The sequence below is a fragment of the Spodoptera frugiperda genome, chromosome 7 (assembly GCF_023101765.2).
Source record: "Spodoptera frugiperda isolate SF20-4 chromosome 7, AGI-APGP_CSIRO_Sfru_2.0, whole genome shotgun sequence".
NCBI lineage: Eukaryota > Metazoa > Arthropoda > Insecta > Lepidoptera > Noctuidae > Spodoptera > Spodoptera frugiperda.
Window position 1 is genome coordinate 9,910,596 of NC_064218.1, and position 21,810 is coordinate 9,932,405.

The 21,810-nt window shown below is 35.8% G+C and overlaps 1 protein-coding gene across 14 annotated transcripts in view; it reads right to left on the minus strand.

Moving 5' to 3' along the window:
• LOC118265780 (antichymotrypsin-1) overlaps window positions 1-21,810 on the minus strand; it is a 25,403-nt gene continuing 3,593 nt past the window's right edge. Inside the window, exons 2-11 of one of the 14 annotated variants that reach the window (XR_007705499.1) lie at window positions 17,698-17,813; window positions 16,798-16,938; window positions 16,131-16,325; window positions 15,615-15,713; window positions 15,103-15,243; window positions 14,376-14,588; window positions 13,865-13,997; window positions 2,823-2,954; window positions 2,138-2,266; window positions 158-215 (exon numbers count right to left, since the gene is read on the minus strand). Coding sequence is in view for 10 of the 14 variants with exons in the window: in XM_035578945.2 (XP_035434838.2) it covers window positions 210-215; window positions 12,358-12,488; window positions 13,865-13,997; window positions 14,376-14,588; window positions 15,103-15,243; window positions 15,615-15,713; window positions 16,131-16,325; window positions 16,798-16,938; window positions 17,698-17,813 (1,175 nt within the window). In the remaining 4 variants the exon portion in view is untranslated. Of the gene's footprint in view, window positions 216-2,137; window positions 2,267-2,822; window positions 2,955-3,905; window positions 4,038-5,014; window positions 5,144-5,725; window positions 5,858-6,729; window positions 6,862-9,185; window positions 9,315-10,349; window positions 10,479-11,368; window positions 11,525-12,357; window positions 12,489-13,864; window positions 13,998-14,375; window positions 14,589-15,102; window positions 15,244-15,614; window positions 15,714-16,130; window positions 16,326-16,797; window positions 16,939-17,697; window positions 17,814-21,810 lie in introns of all 14 variants that reach the window. The other 13 variants (XR_007705498.1, XR_007705500.1, XR_007705497.1 and 10 more) reach the window with 13 other exon arrangements.

Consider the following 21,810-nt stretch of genomic DNA (forward strand, 5'->3'; position numbering starts at 1 on the left):
GGTTTGTAATACATAGTTTGATCGGTATGATGGCACAAAAATAACAAGATTTACAAAACAATTGACTTTAAATTTTCAATTCAGTTTACTAGCCATATGCGCTTGCAAACAGAATATTGTCCTTGAATAGAATCACATATAGGAATGGATGGTCCACTTTAAATTCTTTAGGCGTTGGTATCTTTGATGGAAATTAAGTTTTCTTCAAGTCAAACCTGAAATGTTAATAAATATGTTAATTAATTGTTCTTATCTTTATAAAAGAATATGTTATTTGTCCGCAAAGCCCAAGACCCAAGAAAGAAATGAAATGGTTATGTTTATGAAACCTTTTCAAATATTAGCACCCTTATCCCAATCTATAATCATGCAGAAGTATTTGATACTGAGATAAATCAGAAAGCATTCGATAATTAGCGACTACGACTTAAGTTATTTCGTCTATTTTGATCGGGCTAAACTTGGCAAAAGAACTGATAGTCAAGTAAGTACAATTTATAATTTTAAATACATAGGTATAAGACTGTTTTCGCTTTTGAAGGCTTTAACTATTAAAGCTTTTAACTATTAAAGTTTAAAAGTCCCTTGAGTTGTCAACAGTCGTTAGTTAATTGCTAAGACTAGAAGGACTGTATACCTCAACAGCGCCATCTACTCATTGCAAAAATAAAAATCTTCACTAACATTTGTATTCAAATGTAAAGGATTTCGCTTTCAGATACAAATACTTCTCCTTCCCCGATTTAAAGCAGCTCATTTCAAAGAAAATTATATTAATAGCAGCAAAGCATTTTATAAAATAATGCAAACATTCACCAAAAGCATTTTAAAAGCAAAGTGCACACATACCCCGTATAAATAAACTATTTCGAATACCGTTTAAGCTACTGAATTTATTTGTACAGCTAGAAATGATGACATCTATCATTTCAGTTTTTAATGTATCTAAAAGTCATACAGAATAGTTTATTCATCAGGGGTTATGTAATGGAACCAGAACCAACATTAGTATTTTCACAAGACTCGCCTCTCGAACCAGACATATACGAATGAGAAATGGTTATGATATAGAGAATAGAGATACATATAAGAACGATAAACGAGAAGAAAATAACAGTATCTACCTAATAGTAAGTAACACTACAAACAGATAGTTCAGATGGAAGCTAAAAGTACATAAAATACAGTGGAAAGTGCAGAACATAAGATTAATTTAATTAAAATAGGTAACGACGAATCTACAAAAATAAGTACATATACAAAAGGTACCACCACCTCATAGAATATACATAGATCTCAGTCCCAACAAAAAATATTTTATCCCCGAAAAATGTAAGAAACTAAATCGGGTAGTAAGTCCCTACTTCTCTTCATCCTATTTAACTCCTTAACGAATTGTGGTTCACTTATAAAAGAAATGGCTTCGAAAAAAGTTCTGCGGTTTAAATTCTATATTTCTTGATCTTTTTTCTATACCACGACGGTGGCAAAAAAGCACACGGCCTACCTGATCTATCCTACTCCTACCAAAATCTATTCACGCCTAATTCTCTCAATTCCCTACGTATATATTTCTGACTTACACAGACAGGTACCTAGTTACCTACCTACTAACAAAACAAGGGATATATTATTCACCATAGCACATGTATCGCGTGACGTTGATGACATTAAAGCACATTAAAACTGCGACAAAAATAAAGCGGAACGACGAAAAACATCTGAAGATATTTCTGCCGTTGTTATAAGTCCTAGGATAGATAGTAAGAATATATCTTCCAAACTAGTGACACAAACTTTTACTGGACAGTAACCCTCTGCAGACATTATACAATACTAGCGAATTTTGTCCAAGCTGCACCCTTAATATGAGTTTGCTTTACGTTTAATATTATCGAAACGAAAGCTGATTCTTCGTCGCATAAACCAACCAATCAGAGGTACAGATTAAAAATCGTTCTCTGGATGCAGCCTTTACACCTATTTGAACCCACTTTAAAGCTGATGACAACCACGGTAAGTAGGTAAACGCTACTGGTGAAATTAGCCCAATACATTATATAACAAGGCTGTAAGCTTTTAAACATCATTGATTTCACATTCACAACATAAAGCACAGAGTAATCAATTAAATCACCTCAGTGTGTGTAAGTTCCAACAAAAATTACTTTATCCTCATAAAGAATGGAATATAAGAATGGACGGTCAACTTTAAACTGCATCAGTCGTGGTTCTGAATGTAACGACATGGTGTGAATAACGAATCCTGTAATTGAAAGTGATTGATATTACTAAAAGCCTTTATTTTAATTTACCGATTTAACTGGAAGATTAGGAAACACAGTGGCACTCGATGGTGTATTGTTTAAATTAAAGTAAGTCGCTCGTCTCCAGATTTAAAAACAGTTAATTTTAAAATTCTGCAAATTATCCCACAAAATTAGGTATCGTTTCGTCAATCTTACCCTATGACTAACCTAGGTACTTCGCGCAAGAACCGCTGTGCCTACATATGTATCTACATTTATGCTCTGTATCTAGGTACCTACTCGTAAAGTTATGTAGGTAAGTAACTAATTTAATCATGGAGTTGCTAGTTGACTTGTATTCTGTACCCTTAGTACGAGTTTGCTTTAGATTTCAAGTAATCAAAACGAGAGAACTCTGATTCGCTGGCTCAAATAAACCAACCAATCAGAGCACCGAACGCGGATAACTTTAAACATAAAATAAACTCGTACTAAGGGTTCTGAACTAACTATCCAATGGAATGGTGGCGGAGAAATGGATCGGCTAATACATTCTATGTGCCTATAAATCACCTTATTTTGCGAAAGTGCCAGCAAAAAGTATTTTGTCCTCATATATGATCAAATATAAGAATGGATGATCAACTGTAAACTTCAGTGATGCTGGTGGCAGAAAATCCAAAGATGGAGGCACGGCATAAAATCCTGTGAATTACAAATTTTTTAATGCTGGGTTTAAATTGAATCAGGTTTTTGTGACTCCTTGTCTACTATCTATTGGCTCTATTGATAAGAATTTTGGCGATGTTTATTTGCCTACTTTAGATTTACGTTCAGTGCCGGTGTACACTTACCCCGGGCGAAAATATTATGGCGCCCACTTAAGGAAGCAATATCAAGTGTTAGTTTTTTGCGGATCGGCGGCGGCTAATTTGTCGCCCTGGGCCGTCGGACTTGACTTTTCCAAGTTATTTTAATTTGAACATCAAATTACCTAACAAAAGTCTGTGGAGGATTTAGACCCTGACGGACAAAAATAGCTGTTGTGCAGAACTAAACGATTTTTACATTTCTCTACTTGATAATGTAGAACACTCTGATATAGTCCCCTTTTCCTAAATGATTCGATTCGATAATGAACCCTTGGCAATTTGGTGCCCCCTTTTTAAGGGATAAGCCGGTAAACAAGCCGACGAATCACCTGATGGTAAGCAATCGGCGCCGCCCATGGACAACCGAAACACCAGAAGCGTTACAAGTGCGTTGCCGGCCTTTTGGGGGTTAGGAATTTAAGGACTGTGAGAGATTCGGAGATTCCGAGGGAATGATTCGGGAGGTGAGTAATTGGGCCTCTGATAACCTCATTCACACGACGAAACCCAAAGCAAGCGTTGTTTCACTTTTTTCTATGAGGCTGTGAAACCGGCCGATTCGTGCCGAAGCATGGGACTCCCACACTTATAAATTAAAATTGAAATCGCTTCATCCGTTTGGAAGCTATGATGCCATAGACAGACTTTTGTTGCCTTTGGAACCTCCAAAAAACAACACACATCAAGTTATGAAAACAATGAAAATGATTCATAATATGAGGTTATTCCAAAGCCACCTTCATGTAAGCCGTTGATTTTCAAAATAAGATTTTAAGGTATCTACCTCAATTCGTATAGGTGCCAGCAAAAATAATTTTGTCTTCGTTAAGGATCATGTATAGGAATGGATGGTCTACAATGAACTTCGGCGGTGGAGGTGGTTTGTAGCTTGAAGATAATCCACGAGCTACTAGTCCTGTGAACGGCAATAAATGTAATAGGGATCAAATTGTGCTGGTACAATTATATCGAACGTTGGAGTAAACAGTAGTTGATGTCAAATGTTGACACGACGATTACCACCTTAGTACTACTGATTTTTTTTTGGGAAAATTGATACACCCTAATTAGTTGGCATTGATCGTCATAATTAAAATATTGCTAGCCATAGCTGTTACCTATACATACATATCCTATATACAATCATTTAAAATTATAAGTATTCCTCCTACTTTGACGAACAAGGATAGTTATGATTCGGGACTATACCATTTTTAAAAAGATTTTCTTTCTTAATAGTATTTTAAAAAACTAAGCTTATACACCGATCCCTTATAGATAAATAGGTAGAGTAATTGGAAAATGGAATAGCTTGAATGAATATTATACCATTTAAGCTCCTGTATTTATTTGCACAGCTAGAAATTATGACATCTATTATTCCAGCCTTTATATAGATGAGAGATATGAGATAATAGAGATAGAGAGAGAAAATAGATATAAACGAAAGTAACAGTTATAATTACGAACAGATACTTCGAAAGAAGCTAAAAGTAAATAAAATATAGTAGATGGAATATCACAATAGACAAATGAAATTGAATACTTAAAAGATATTGTCTTACATTAAGGGCCTATTTGATAGCTGAGATGTATCAGATACAGAAAACGTAATTTGTCTGAAGATTAAAAACGTAATTTGTATGAACTATATGTCACATAAGTTTATCGGGTACTTAGAATGGAGATGATTGACCATCAATCTGATGAATTTTGAAGTCATAGAAAAATATGTTTAAGTTTGTGATGCAATTAGTGCAGTACGATAGGGTTTTTGGTTAATTTAAAATACCCTGTAAGTTATATAAATTTAGCTTCATGTCTCAAGTTTGTGTTGAAATGGGCACCAGCTCGGCATGTGTTAGGAAATGGAGCCATATACAATTAAATCACCTCAGTGTGTGTAAGTTCCGACAAAAATTACTTTATCCTCATAAATAATGGAATATAAGAATGGGCGATCAACTTTAAACTGCATCAGTCGTAGTCTTATACTTCCAGACTTTTTGTTCACAATTAATCCTGTAATTAAAAGTGATGGTTATTAACTAAATGGTTTTACTTTATACTGATTCCGAAGGATCCAACTAGACGATTTTGACGGCGAGCAAGGATAGCTCACCGCAAGATCAGAACCAGATCCGAGCGTACGGCGCGTCGCTTTTCTCGCGTGCTTCAAAGGGTCATTAGACCACAACTCACCACCAGTTGGGGTCCAATGGAGCTGCTCCCCGATACGGAGCCGCGGAAGACCTGACGGTTTACTGAAGCTCTGGGGACGGTTTGGGGAGCGTCAATTTCTACCAACCTACCTAACAGTTTAGCTACGCTTTAAAACTTTCTACGCTTTGCAGTGTAAACATACCTATATATCGTAGTCCTTTTTTCTACATATCAGATTTCTACAAACGACAATTTTTGAGAAGTCACTTTATAACCCAAGAGTTGTTAAGCCAGAATACATTTAAACTACGTGATTAGAAATGCCAAAGGTGCAACAGTCAAGTTAGGAAAACGATGAGAATGAAACATAAAATGTTATTCACAAGACCACACCCTTATGTTAACCGTTGCCTTTCAAAAATTTGTTTTTAATATATCTACCTCAATGCGTATAAGTGCCAGCAAAAATAATTTTGTCTTCGTTAAGGATCATGTATAGGAATGGATGGTCGGCAATGAACTTTGGCGGTGGAGGTGGTTCGTAATTTAGAGATGCTCCAACACCGACAAATCCTGTGAAGGGCAAGATATTTAATGGAAACGTTGTAGGACCTGTAGCCTTAGTACGAGTTTGCTTTATGTTTAATGTAATAGACACGAGACCGCGTTCGATACTCTGATTGGCCCGCAAAAATAAACCAACCAATCGGAGCACCGAACGCGGTCTAAACATTAATCAAACTCATACTAAGGGTACAGACTATGGACCTTTATAATTAGATCCTGAGAGAGAGTTAGCCATTCTCAGTGTTCTTGCCTAATTTTTTTGGGACAAGCCCGCTACAACCTCCCAAACTGCTGCAACTCCTGTAAGCTAGGATCAACAGTAGACACAACCATGAAAACAACTGAAGAAGTTTTGGATCCTGTAACGAAATAAATCAGAAGAAATAATTAGAGGAGAAGAAAAGAACGTACTTGTCGCGACTACATATGACCGTTTAAAATTGTTAACGACATATTTGTGGGAACGGATTATGGAAAAGTAGGGTTTGATTTTGTATTGTTCCGACAAAATATGTTTGACAATTGGTTTGCTGGGGCTCTGGAGACGGTTTGGGGAGCCTCTGTTTGTACCTACCTACCCAATACATTTAAAAGTTTCCATGCTTTGCAGTGCAAACATACCTAACTACATATATATAACAATTTGTCATAGTCCCTTTTTCTACCTATCATATTTCAACAAACGACAATTCTTGAGAAGTCACTTTATAACCCAAGAGTTGTTAAGCTAGAATACGTTTAAACTACGTGATTAAAAATACCAAAGGTACAACAGTCAAGTTAGAAAAACGATGAGAATGAAACATACAATGTTATTCACAAGACCAAACCCTTATGTTACCCGTTGCCTTTCAAAAATTTGTTTTTAATATATCTACCTCAATGCGTATAGGTGCCAGCAAAAATAATTTTGTCTTCGTTAAGGATCATGTATAGGAATGGATGGTCTACAATGAACTTCGGCGGTGGAGGTGGTTCGTAATTTAGAGATGCTCCAAAAGCAATTAGTCCTGTAAAGGGCAACATATTTAATGGACACGTTGTTTTACGTTACCTACCCCCAGTACGAGTTTGCTTTTACGTTTATCGAAATGAGACCGCGTTCGGTCGTCTGATTGGTTGGTTTATTCGGGCCGGCCAATCAGAGCACCGAATGCGGTCTCGTTTCGATAATTTTAAACGTAAAGTAAACTCGTACTAAGGGTACTGACTATGGACCTTTATAATTAGATCCTGAGAGAGAGTTAGCCATTCTCAGTGTTCTTCAATGTTCTTGCCTATTTTTTGGGACAAGCCCGCTACACAGTAGATACAACCATGAAAACAACTGAAGAAGTTTTGGATCCCTCAACGAAATAAATCAGAAGAAATAATTAGAGGAAAAGAAAGAAACGTATACCTACGTTCAAAATTTGTGAGGACATATTTGTGGGAACGGTGTACGGAAAAGTAGGGTTTGGTTTTGTATTGTTCCCACAAAATGTGTTTACATTACTACAGTTACTGATCTAATAATCAGCTACTGCAGTAAAATAGTAGGTAGATAATATAGATTCCTCACACGAATGAGGTTTTTATGAGATCTGCTAGTTCTTAACTACGTGTACAGAGGGCGCCTCTTACTGTGTTAGTAATATTACTAAGTCGTTTTCCCTAATCCCATCTTATTGATTCAATCTTGTCACTTATTCCCATCATGACCAAATATTCAAATCCAATTGGTCTTGAATAACCTAGCATCATTTTAGAGAACGTTAAAACCACTGAGTAGAATTGATTAAAAAGCGCAAAGAAGAGAAAAGCTTGAATGTTCCAACACCGGAATGATATTTGGTAATAACAAGACTTGATAACTACCTTTAATGTGTGTAAGTGCCAGAAAAAAGTGTTTTGTCTTCGTAGAGGATTGCATATAAAAATGGGCGGTCTACTATAAACTTGGTTCTCTCTGGTTGGAATGCTACTGATGTTACATTTAATAACAATGCTGTGGAACATCATAATGATATAAAAGACATTCATATTTAAAAAAAAACACTTGATGGCAAGCAATCGTCGCCGCCCATTAACACCCGAAACGTTATAAATGCGTTGCCAGCCTTTTGGTGGTTAGGAATTTAAAAGTTGTCGGGGATTGGGAAAATTGGGAACCTCCGCTAACCTCACTCACACAACGAAACACAACGCAAGCATTGTTTCACGTTGGATTTCTGTGAGGCCGTGGTATCACTCCGGTCGAGCCGGCCCATTCGTACCGAAACATGGCTCTTCCACACTTAAAATTGACGACTGAATTTTCAAAACAATTGACGACGTAGGTATCTACTGTTGAGAACCTGATACATGGATATTAGAATATGGTTAATAGAAGAAGCGAGTAGATAGAAAAGAGAAACCAGAAAGTCCATAATTGATGCTAGAGTCCATAATGTTACCAAATTAAATGTAAAAATGTACCTAAATGTACCTCATTGTCTGTAAATGCCAGTGAATAGTATATAATAATATCTTCATGTAGAATGAGATACAGAAATGGATGGTCAACCATGAATTGTGTAGGTGGTGGTACAATCAATGCTGTGGAATAAAGGATTCTGTCTAATATTAAATCATTCATAGTTGTTTTCTTAAAATCACTTATGGGATTTTTTCGAAATGGAATGTTAAAGTAGATTCGAAGGAAATCCAAAAAGTTGTTTAAGTGTATATTTTGCCTTTTATCGAAATTTTTGGATACTTTCATAGTCATTGATTAAAATTTATGAGTTGATGTGTAATATATTATGTGATTCCCCATTCCAAAATCAAGTTTCCATACTGTTCAATAACCTATATTATCTTTATCTTTATATATAAAAATCAATTGCTGTTCGTTAGTCTCGCTAAAACTCGAAAACGGCTGGATCGATTTGGCTAAAATTGGTCTTGAATTATTTGTGGAAGTCCATGGAAGGTTTAAAAGCTGAGTAAAATGTTTGGACCGGGTCAGCTAATGAAAAATAATTATTATTATAAGATATAATATAGCAGACAGATATGATTTGGATACTATACATATTGTCCATTAAGCCTTTAACCGCCATCAAAAAACTGTTGAAAGCAAATCCTCCACTAACGTTAACGAGTTAATTTCCCTTTAGCACCAAATAAAGAGTAAATAAAATACATTAAATCTGATGTTTAAGTTAATGTTGTGATTATTTGCAAAAAAATCCACTTAGGAACCTGCATTGTTAGGTCCACAGAAACCATTACATGCTGCATTCACTTTGACATTGAATTCAATTGGAATAAAGCAAAAAATACCAGAATCGTGAATAGTGTAGGTAGTCACCTTATTTCGTATAGGTGCCAGTGAACAAAATTTTATCTTCATACAGAATAGCATATAAGAATGGACGGTCCACTGTAAATTTGACTGGGTTTCGTGCGAATATTACTAATCTGTCTTGCAGTATTAGCGCTGTAAACAAAAACAATTAACCATGTTGAAGAGAATAACATAATAGGTACAAGTAAGTCTGCTTTGGTGTCGGGTGGAAATTTGAAAATCAGTTCAGCATCCTTAGTACGAATTTGCTTCATATTTAAAGTAATCAAAATGAAAGCGCGTTCGGCGCTCTGATTAGCTGGCTCGAATAAACCAACGAATTAGAGCTCCGAACGCGATCTCGTATCGATTTCGTTAAACGTTAAACAAACTCGTACTAAGCCTTTAGTTGTAATAATATCGTAAAAACGATAAGTAAATTAACTACCTACATTATAAAGTAGTCTTTGTACTAATCCCATAGGCATTAGGTACGTGTGGACAATCACGAAAGAATTTGATTATACCCTTTTTTTGTAGTTAGGGGAGATCATCGCAAAAAAATCATTAGCTTGGACATTCCGAGGAGAAAGAAAAATCCCTATATACGATGTGGGGCAGCTGCTACCTTTTCTGGACATATCAAAGATTATCTAGATATTTTCGTAACATAATATACGATTTTGTTTGTTTTGAAAGAACATAAGAAGAATAGGCACTTAGCTATTATGATATTTTTTTAGTTAGCATTTTTTTGTTAACATATTTTAGAAAGGAAAGAAAATTTGCTCGACTGATCATAGAAGCGATTCTATTGTTGCGATTCGACTAAAAAACGCCAATATTTAAGTAAAAGAATTAAATTAATTTATTTTTTGGGTTAAAGATAGATGGACATCTATTTCGAAAATTAACATGATGTTAAAAGCTATAGCTTTAAAAATATAGCAGAAGAAAGTTTTTAACCAGTCACCAATCGGAAGATTAAGAAGAAGGAAAGAGTTTAGCATTTACATTGTGATGAATATTTTTTTTACATAGGTACTTAATTCCATAATGAGAAGAAACCAAATAGTGAAAGAAAGAAATGGAATTTGTAAGGAAATTTGAAAAAAGAAACAGTATTGTTAAAACCCATGACATGCAGGCATGCTGCATTAAATTTGAAAGCAAAAATATCTGTGGTACCTCATTTTGTGTATGTGCCAACAAAAAGAATTTTGTCTTCAAACATAATCGTATATAAAAACGGACGGTCCACTGTAAACTTGATCGTTTGTGGGGGGAGCAAAGATAGTGTCTCTACTAGTATAACCGCTGCAAATGACAAAACAAATATACACATTACATTCTATATAGCTATTACAATTATTTAGTCTATTATACAGAAACCCAACGAGACACAAACAAATCAGAGAGAATTAAATTCAGTTTTAAGGGCACATACATTCTTATGACTGGTCTAATAAATTAATTATCCTGCCCTTTGCACAATAGCAAAGTCCTAGGTGCAATTGGCTTAGAATTTGTGAAGAAATGCAGTATTCATTTGGGTTTGCAGTGAGGGCTTGCAACAACGTAGCTGTTGCTTTGATCCTTCTGTTCTTTGAGTCAATAAGTATTAGTAGTAGGGGCATATACCTAAGTAGTTTGCTAACTAGATAAACATTCTGTATAAGTTCTTTGTGGTGATATAAAATCCCTTCAAATAAATGGAGTATTTATAAAAGTAATAAACTTCATCACGTATGTAGGTACCGGTGAAAATATTTTTATCATCGTAGGGGATGCAGTACAAAATGACCTATACTTACTTATAACCGATGACGACCTGACGGTCCCGATAATAATCCACAGACGAACGGCGTATTAAATCTAGAGAACGCCCTACGCAAGCATCTAATATCTGTACTGCGGTCTACCTAACGGGTTTACTGGGGTTCCGGCTTGAAAAGCAGGAGTAGGAACGGGGTGGTTTTTAGTCAGTAAGAGTTTGACACTCCCTCTCGCCTCGCCCAAGGCGAAGTCATTGGAAAAAAAGGCAAGCATTTAATTAAAAGCCATATGTTTTCTATGCAGTTGCCTAGTTTTCCTTAGGCATAATACACACTCAGATATTAAGAGCAAGCAAATGGAGATGAATGCATGACGGGGCCTTATGCACAGTGCAAGCAAAACGAAAATTGCATTCTAAAATACTGCAGTACCTTTATGTGTTTTTTAACTGTTTCTTTATTTGGTGTAAGTTCCAGTGAACAGAATTTTGTCTTCAAATAGAATCGTATACAAGAATGGACGATCGACTATGAACTTAATTGGTTTTGGTGGCACAGAAATTGAAGACGTGAAAACCACTATCAATCCTGTGGATCGTAATCAATATACTCAAATTAGTTTTAATTTGCGACTTTCGTATAATTTTTTTAAGGTTAGGCATTATTCAATCATTCCGTTTTTTAAATTAAAAAGCAAAAAAAAATATATCAAAATGACTTTAATTTCTAAAAGCCGTTGTTTCTCATTATTACATGTTTAAAAATGGAATGTTTGAATTAAACCTAACTCTCAGAAAAACATGGCCGGTGATAAAAAAAACAGGCGGTATAGAGATTCGTAGCAAGTTTACATTCGATATTTTAATAAAATTTGTCTGCCAAATTCCCGTATATGTATTTTGTGTATTTAGGAGTTTATTTAGGACTGCAGTTGACTGTTCTGTAGTTTACAGAACTTGTAGTTTTATAGAAAAAAGCTTTGGGATTTACACCACGAAAAATATTAATCTACCATTTGTGTAGGTAGCTGTATAATTGTTGTACAGGCTTGTTTAGGTCCACACTAGGTATTTTTCTAGTCCTTAACTGCCGGTATATATATAAGTGTCGTAAGCAAATCGTTCGTTAACGATGCAGATGTGCTGTGGATTTGACACTTGAAGGGTTAAATAATATTAGGATTTTAATAAAGGAAGAGAAAGATTTTATCTACATACAGAATATACCAAGAGGGGATTATATTCAACGACGATTTAAAATTTGAAACTTACAATAAATAAGTAAGCAAATATATACAGAAATATCACCAAGCACGTTTTTATGAGTACTAACGATGAAGAATCAAAGGAAACCATTAGATTGGTTGGTTAGGATGCAAACAGCATAAGAAGCATCCATGTAATTCATCTCTGTATGTTTACCTTACTAACGTATGTGCCCGCGAAAAGAATTTGGTCTTCGTGGAGTACCAAATACAAGAATGGATGGTCTACTTTAAACGGGATGCGACGTGGTGGTGTTAAATTTAAAGATATTGGCATTATAGTAAGGCCTGTGGAAAAAACATTATGTATTTTTGTTTTATATATTTTCAAAAAAACTTTGCTTCACGCTAGGGATTTTCCGGGGTTGTGAGTATGTTTAAAAACAGAATTTATATAGAATTTCACACCCAAACCCGGAACAGCAATTTGTGGATCACAGAAAGAGTCGTTCCGTGCGGGAGTCGAACCCACAAGTTTCGCAACGCAACAATAATTGCTCCTACACCATATTTAGGACATCAATATCAACACAAATGTCCCACAACTGTTAGCGACTGGACAATTTGTTTTGTACTCATAATATACAATGATATACCGCATGCGCAGTCATCATTATTATAAGTACCTACATTATGTAATGGAAAACTCTTTAAACATCAATGTCGTTGTGTTAAATCTTTTTTTGCAGCGACACTCAATTGTTTTCCCCCAGTTATTAAACATTAATCATCTCTTTACTTCAATCATCAGTGCCGGCGTAGGGGCCACTGACACCCTGGGCGAAAATATTGTGGCGCCCACTTGAGGGAAGCAATATCAAGTGTTAGTAGTAGTTTTTAATGTTTTTGGCGCCCCCCAGAATTTGTCGCCCTGGGCCATCGCCCCATCACGCCCCCTAACGCCGGCACTGTCAATCATCTACTAGGCTATCCCGTAATTATCAATTACAGCCTAGATGATCACATTGTCATTATTGGGATGAGTAAAATAATTTTTTTTTTTAAGATAATTATGACTTAGTCTTTCAAAGATTGAAATCAAGACTCTACTTTTTCATTTTGTTCAAAAACCAGTAAGTTTAAGGCCACTTCAGTGCCAGTTGGTAATATTTGGTTTCATCCATATAATATAGGGTGACTGGTAACTAGTGAAGGATATTTAAACAGGTGATTGTACTCGTAATTACAAAGTTACATTAGCACGCGCGCATAAAGTTCCAAAATACCTACTAGTCTTCCGATGTGAAAGCACGTGCGCACGATTTTTTGTTGTTTTGTTATTTTGATAAAACTAATGAGTACTTATACTAATGGATAACTATAACTACTGTTGGATCAAGAGCCTGATGTAGAAATAGGTATTTTAGACACAATTGTAAAACTAATCTCTTGAGCCCTGACCACCGGTAGCTTGGATTTATCCCGTTACTGGTGGGTTACTGCTTTTTATATTTTTAAATGTTTTATTTTTCTTTTTAATTTAATATTTAAAAATGTAATTAACAAGTATAAGAAATAAATAAATGATAATTTAAACTAATGAGTACTTATACAGAAAAAGTTTCTTTGGGAAAGTTGTTTGTAATCATGAGTAAAATCACGTGTTTAAATATCGTACACTAATTACCAGTCACCCTATATATGGAATTGAAATGTTAACTAACCTGTGAATGCTCCAGCGGTAGCTCCTTCCTCATCAACCTTGATGAAAGCTTCTTGGAATGCCTTGGACACGACCACTGACTGGTCCTGAACAACACCTAACGCGGGCTCCTCAAACAGTTTGGATATTCCGAGCTGTTAATAAGAATATAGTGATCATATTATAATAGGTCATTGTTTAAAGTGCCGGATTAGCCATATATATAGGACGAGGCAGCAAATGCTACGGGTCCCGCGCTTTAGAGGGTCTTGTATCCAAATAAAAGTCAAAGTAAAAAATAATCATGCACATTTTTCCAGAAATGCTTAAATAATCTATGTAAGTACCTATAAATAAATTTCACAAAAAGCCTTATAATCACCGGTTTACATCCTAAATTTGAATACACGATATAACTGAAGGGTTCACATTTGCTACGGGCCCCGCATTGGCTTTATCCGGCACTGCATGCAAGCAGCTAAATAATAAGAAACATGATACAAGATCATAGCTTCATAGAAACCTAAGCATACCTTTGGTAAGATTTCGTTGAAGTCCAGCTTGCTCTTGATATCAAATTTAGGCAACTCCAACTCGACATCGCTGCCAGCGGGTTGTAGTTTGAACACTTCATCAAGAAGTCCCTTTTCTGCAGCTTTCTCGAGCACTGAAGGTAGACCGTCAATTTCGTTCGGGAGCACAATGACCATGCGGAATCCTCTTTCTTTGTACGGCAATTCGACTAACTGCAATAATATTTATAAAGTGACATGTGAATTGATAACTAGGTGAACATATTGCTATATTAATCAAATATTGCAGAGAATCGGCGAAGTACCACCGTTTCATGATAGATGTCCCACCCACTCGCACGAAGCGCTTCGCTTCAAACTACCTTGTGCGAACAGCTAAGGAGTGGAACTCTTTGCCGGAGCCTGTGTTTCCTGAAGGGTATAACCTGGGTGTCTTCAAGGCTCGAGTAATTAGGTTGCTCATTGGCAAACGTGCTCCATTGTAGACTGCATCATCACTTACCACATGGCGAGATAGTGGTCAAACGTCGACCCATCAAAATATAAAAAAGAGCGTGTTCTGCCATCTTATTTTGCGATAGGTAATTATGGAATAAAGTTGGAAATTGTAAAAATTAAGCAAATTTTTAAGTCGTCATCGACTATAGGAGATCGTCGATAGAGAACTGGTGAAGCCAAATTCTCTGTTCTGTTCTGTTCTGCATCAGGTAGTGAATGTATTACTTACCCTAGCACCGAGTTCAGGGCTCTCAGCGTAGAACAAAGACTGTGTCAAGCGCATAGTTGGTTTCTTTACTACTTGTTCCTTAGTGACGTGGAAATCTTTTTCTTCTGTGTCCTCAGCTTTGAATGGTACATGCCAGTGACCCTGAAAATTGGAAAAGATGAGGTTAGAGAATTATGATTTTTTATGAAGTTGCTGAACGGATTATCTGACGTATTATGTCCGCTCAAAACAAGTGTGTTGCCGGCCTTTTGGGGGTTAGGAATTAAAGGGTAGTTCCGAATCGGGGATTGGGAAGATTGGGAGTCACCGGAAACATAACCCAAGCGTTGTTTAATGTCGGTTTTTTGTGAGGCGGTGGTATCACTCCGGTTAAGGCCCATTCGTGCCGAAGCATGGCTCTCCCACGCTTAAATACTATGGTGTTTTTGGAATTAACTAATATAAAATTCAAACGACAATACAAAATTTTGATTGGATTACTTTGAGTGATGTATCAGGATGAACACACTGACCTTGAAATAAATAACGTTGAATAGAGCAGCGGCCACATCCTCACTCAGCATGCTGGGCTTGACGGGATCCTTGATGTTGCCCTTAGTCTTCTCGTTCGCCTGAGAACATCGAAATAAAGCTTATAATATCAGACACGAGATTTTAAAAGGGGTGGGAATAATCATTAACAGCTTATAAGTGGTCACTGCTGACCAAAGGCCTATTCTCGCACGGAGGTTTGTGCTTTAATCACGAGGTTTGCTTCATGCGGGTTGTTGATTTCAAACTTGGAATTAGAAATTGTCTCAGGTTTCCTCGGGTTTTCCTTCACCGTGTGTCAGTGGTATCTAAATGATCATGGAAAGTACATATAACTCGGAAAGTCACATTGGTATTTGCTGTTGGTAGGTTTAAAACCTCCGGGCCTCCACGACAAATGAGTAGGAATAGTACCACATATCATGTAAAATATGGAAGTTTTAGCAGTGGACGTCTTATGACTGATATGATGATGATAGATTCATGTGTTTACATACCCATTCGTTGATGGTTGCAGCAGCGGCCTCTTTTTTACCGAAATCAAGCTTGTCGACCTCACTGCGGTAGCTCTGAGCTGCTGCGGTGAAGGAGTCCTTCAGGTTGTACTTGCTAGCCACATACACCTTGTTGGCGACAGTCAAAGCCTCCGGGTTTAAGTCGGCAAACCTCACACTTAAATCTTTGTAAGCTGTCTGGAAATAAAACAAAACGTTTTTTTAAATGGCAACGTCCATTTTTTCAAGTTGGGTAATATATCTAAAACTTTCTCCTTAGTCTGAAAAATACTATACTGAAAACCGCATCAAAATCGGTTCAGATAATTGCACATGAACATAGGTACATATGTACATAACTACAGGTCAATCTGAGAACCTCCTTTTTAGAAGTCGATTAACAAATGATATAGGTAATTTAAGTTAGAAATTGGCGTGAATTTGCCGAGAACTGCGAAATCATTTTATTGTAACTTTCGTGAGACATACTAAATTAATTATTATGTTATCGGCTTACTCACGTAATTGTTTGACGAGCCTCTAGCATGGCTTGAAACTAGTCGAGTTCCTCGTCAAACAATTACGTGAGTAAGCCGATAACATGATAATAATACAGAAATATTATTCAAATATACGGTTAAGTAATCTAATTTTTTAATATCTGACTAACCTCAAAGTCTGCGCCACCCAGGTAACGAGTGATTTCCTCCTTGGTTTGGACGCCGGCTCCAGAGTTGTACAACGACAACAGGATCATGAGACTGAGGGGAGATGAGACAACGTTCTTGTCCTCTGCCAAGTTGTAAGCTTCCTGCAAACGTATTCCATAGCCATTTTAATATTTACACGACAAAACCTGTCTAACTGCCGCATTCAAGAGACATTTAATATTTACTTAAACTATTCCTTAGTAATGATTTAGTTCCGAAAAATTTGCTAATGACTGGGTTTAGTAACCATTAAATGACTCTGAGTATGGCAGTGAGTATCAAATCCTTTACTGATTAACCTGTACATCAGATACTACAAGCTTCTGCCAGCGGCTTCGCCCGCATTCCTGTGGGATAAAAAATATCCTATCACCCAAGTCAGCTGATACCCTGTATGTATACTAAATTTCATCAAAATCCGTTTAGTAGTTTCAGCGTGATTAACGGACAAACAAACTTACTTATTTATAATATTAGTATGATTGCTCTTGACCTTGCTCGACTCTTGAATCACTATTAACAAAATCTTATCAAAATCTGTTGCGTAATTTTAAAGATCTAAGCATACAGACACAGAGGGCAGAAAGCTAATTTGTTTTTACTAATGTAGCGTAAGGCGAAGGTACAGCAGTGTAAATTGATGGAAACAATTTTTTTTTTACAGAATTTTTCACCTATCCTTCTGGGTCGGGGTCAGTTTGAAGCTAAGACGTTTACATAGGATTTTGGAGATAAAAAAATATAGGTATATTTGAACCAATCAATTATATTTTTACCATGTTCTCGTCCACTGCTAGATATAGGACATAGGACGAGAACAGGCTGATGATGATGATGAATTGATGATGAAATTATTTTACCTTGAGCAGCTTCAGGGTGGCCGTATCTATGCTTTTACCCAGAGGGGTTTCTACATAGTTACGTTGGTTGAAGAAACTGTCGTCAAAAGGCGACGCCAGCGCCATCGTGACCAAACCTGGAAACGATAGATACAAACTAATCAATGCTAATTCACTAATCCGTCAAAGATGATTCGTGTTTTTGGTGGATCTTATAATAATTGGATTTATTTTTACTCGTCGTCATCATTGTTTCAACATCAAATATTGAAAATATTAGATAGTGAGCTCAAAAGGCATGTAGGTACAACTCATTCTCAAATCAAATCAAATTATTCGCCGCAATCGAACCTACTTATTTGAATATTTTTACAAAATTAAATTTTGCGTTTTGTTATGAACCAACATGATTACTATCAATTGCTGATATTAGCAATAAACCCCCGACGCATCCGCGTTTCGGCTTATGTTGTAAAAGACCAATTACTTATTACATGTGGCCGCTCGGACAGTTCAATCTCATTATCCAATTCGCATCTCTTCTTAAATTCTTCTTCTTGTGTTGTAAAAATTTAAATTAAATAAATTAGTTTGTAGCAGTAAATAAAGTGGCTTTTTAAAGGACCCGCGATACGCCATCCTCACAGATTGTTGTTAAAACTATCGCAAGATCAGGGAATCACGATACATTCACGTGTTACAATAATTTCACGTGTGTGATACATCTTTTATCTGTTTAATGTTTTGATGAAGTAGTTACCAAACTAATAATATACATATAAATATAATAATAGGTACCTACTACCGTTTACCAGAGACTTTATCTTAAATCGTGTCTCGTTACTGTTTTTTATTGTTTGTGTTTAAATTATTATCATCATGACCTTTTCACTGTCAAGGCTTCGATCGTACATTACGTAACGTGATTATTTTAATATATGTAGGTCTCAATTCATATCTTTATTTATAATTACGAACTGGTGACATTGTTTTTGGGTCATCATATGGTATCATGGTAACCGAGCAGAGGGATCACTTGATGGTAAGCAATCGCAGCCGCCCATGGACACTTGAAACACCAGAGTCGTTACAAGTGTGTTGCCGGCCTATTTGGGGGTTAGGAATTTAAGGGTTGTTGGGAAGATTGAGAAGGGCGGAAATCCTACCGTTATCGTATTAGGAACGGGGCGGTTCCTATTCAACTTGACTGTCGAAGGCGGGAGATGACATAGGAAATTCTCCCCTTCACGATAGCTACCGTATATGTAAATTATTGAAAACTAAACTATACAAAAGAATTTTTTGTTTGTGAACTTTGCTGTAGTTTACTTAACATTTTTAAGACAGAATTATTTAAATTCCTGTGAAATGGAGTTTGTTTGTTTCCTGGGTTTATGGACAAAAGCAAACAATATGTGATTGCTTGACATACGATTGGGAACTCCCACTATTATATATTATAATATATAGTTTATACAAGAACAATGACATCACTAGCACGTGAGCTGTTGTTTGCACTCAATTATAGTTATTTACTGCAGGTTTGGTTGCAAATGACAACAAAACAAGGTGTGAATTGTGTTACTGGGCAAACCTACTTATTACACGAACGTAAACAGCTAATGTATTGATTGTTTAACTACCGTACTGGACCTGTTTTAAGAAATATTTTATTGGGGACTAGAAAATTTACTTTTCGCCCATCTTATTGGAATTTTCGTGGAACCTTCCACCAAACTTGTAAGGGAGATGGGAAATAAAAGTTTATTTCAAATTACTTATTTTTAGTTATTCTTTATATATCAATGGCATATAGTATTAAAGTTATTTGTTTCGTTTAAGTATATTGTTAAAATAAAAAATATGTGTCTAATATTTTTCATTACCTAACTGACGGACAACTTAATTAGATTTTTAATTTTCACACCCCGTCATCATCCTTACTTATTAGCTAATTTATAATCATGTATAGGTATGTTTAGGTTTTCAATTGAAATGATATGTGTCTTGGGAAATCCCAGGAAATACATGTTTCTAAGAAGACTAAGAGGAGATTTCCATACGAGCGGAAAATGGAAAATCCGATTATCCATTTTTCCTTACGTGTGCAAAATATTGTAATATTATATTATTTTTTTGTTTTATTGACTGAAAATGTGCCCAGTATATGGCAATAGGCTCTCCCCTTATAACACATATAGATAACACAAATGGTGAAAAGTGGGTATTGCATTGTATAGCGGCGTTACTTGCCGTAATATGCACCTTTGCGTACCCCTTCGGGGATAAAAGGCGCGACTTTATGTGTATGAGCAAAATATACTAATCTAACAGTAGGTATGATCCACTACTAGGATCCACTCATAACATCTTTTTTTATTGCTAACATATAAAAAGAATAATGTTTACATCCTCGAGTGATCGAATGATTGCTATCAACCGGTCGCTATGACCTCGGCATGGAAAAGGACATAGTAACAATATAAATATACAGAATTAACAACAACATATAAATAAAATATTAAGTTTTGCATATCGTAATTATTGTAACCTATTATAATATCATTGGAGGTCACTCTTTAATCGTTTGATTGGTGCTATCAGACGAAATATAATTACATAGTAATTCTAGGTATTCTGAGATGCGTTTTTATTTAAAATAAATCACTTTTATGCATCTGTTGAATGCCAAAGTAGATGGTAATTAAATGATGATATTTGCCAATTAAAACCATTTTTTGTTGTACGTGGGTACCTAATACCTATCTACTTTAGGGTTGCCATACCGATTCTTCCTGTTATCGGGATCAATAACAGATTTTTCAGGATTTTAGGTCTTTGGTCGGGAGAAATATGGAATTGAAAATATAAAACATACCAACAATTTTGGTTAAATTTTTAACTCCAACGCAGTTTCCTATAAAATGTGCACCGGGAATCCCGCCAATTCCCGACCGTCTGGCAATCCTAATCTAAGTAATTAGTCATTAATATTGTACGTAGGGACCTACCTACTCAGGTATTAATATTGTAAGTATGAAATATATTGAAATATATGAAATATCATTTCATTTCACGGAAATGATATTTTAACATATAAAGACGAAGGTAAATACCCGAATCTACATTTTTTTAAATGGCCATGTCATGTACAAATCATGATAAGTTAGTATTAAAAAAATATCTAGACACACGGCAGTGTGTCCGCCAAGTTCGAGCAAAAAACCGACACACCGGCCGTGGGTTATATTACACGAACCATTTCGGGCCAAGTTCGACCCACCTATAACTCAAAATCTATTTTATCTAGCGCATATGAAATGCACCTAGTATCTATCGAGATCTACTTACTTATTTAAAATACAAAATTTCATTAATGTACCTATTGTAGGTCCACTTGAGATATTGACGTCAGAAAATCGCTATTTTTACTATCCTCACTGACTGACTGACTGACTATCACTCGACTGACTGACTCACTCATCAAAAACCTAGACCAATTCCAATGGTCGTATTGATTTGAAATTTGGCATGGAGGTAGGTCTTTAGGTCATAGGGTAAATTGGAAAAAATCTGAAAATATCAAGTGTGAGTCGGTTTTAAAAATAATGAAGGTGTAAATTCATACCCCTAAAGAACTAAAACAAAAAAATTATCTATATCTTCCAATGGTCGTACCGACCTAAAATTCGTTACGAAGGTTTGTATTTAGTCAAAGTAAAGTAAAATAAGAAAAAAGAAAATAAACCTTACAAAAATAAATGAAATCCCACCCAAAACATAAATGTGAAAGGCTGCCAAGTTCGATAATATTGGAATGCTTCGCCTATAAAAGAAGTGAGATCTAAATAAGTACCAAGTTCCATACACAGACCTCAGTTAAAAATGATATAACTTGGCAAGTTTTAATAGAAAATTATATACTTGACTCATTGCGTTTAGTAGGTTTATAACAAAGTGTGTGAAAACTTGCCAACTTGTTATATAATTTTTAACTGAGGTCTGTGTATGGAACTTGGTACTTATTTAGATCTCACTTCTTTTATAGGCGAAGCATTCCAATATTATCGAACTTGGCAGCCTTTCACATCTATGTTTTGGGTGGGATATATTATTGCCAGACATTTATTGATT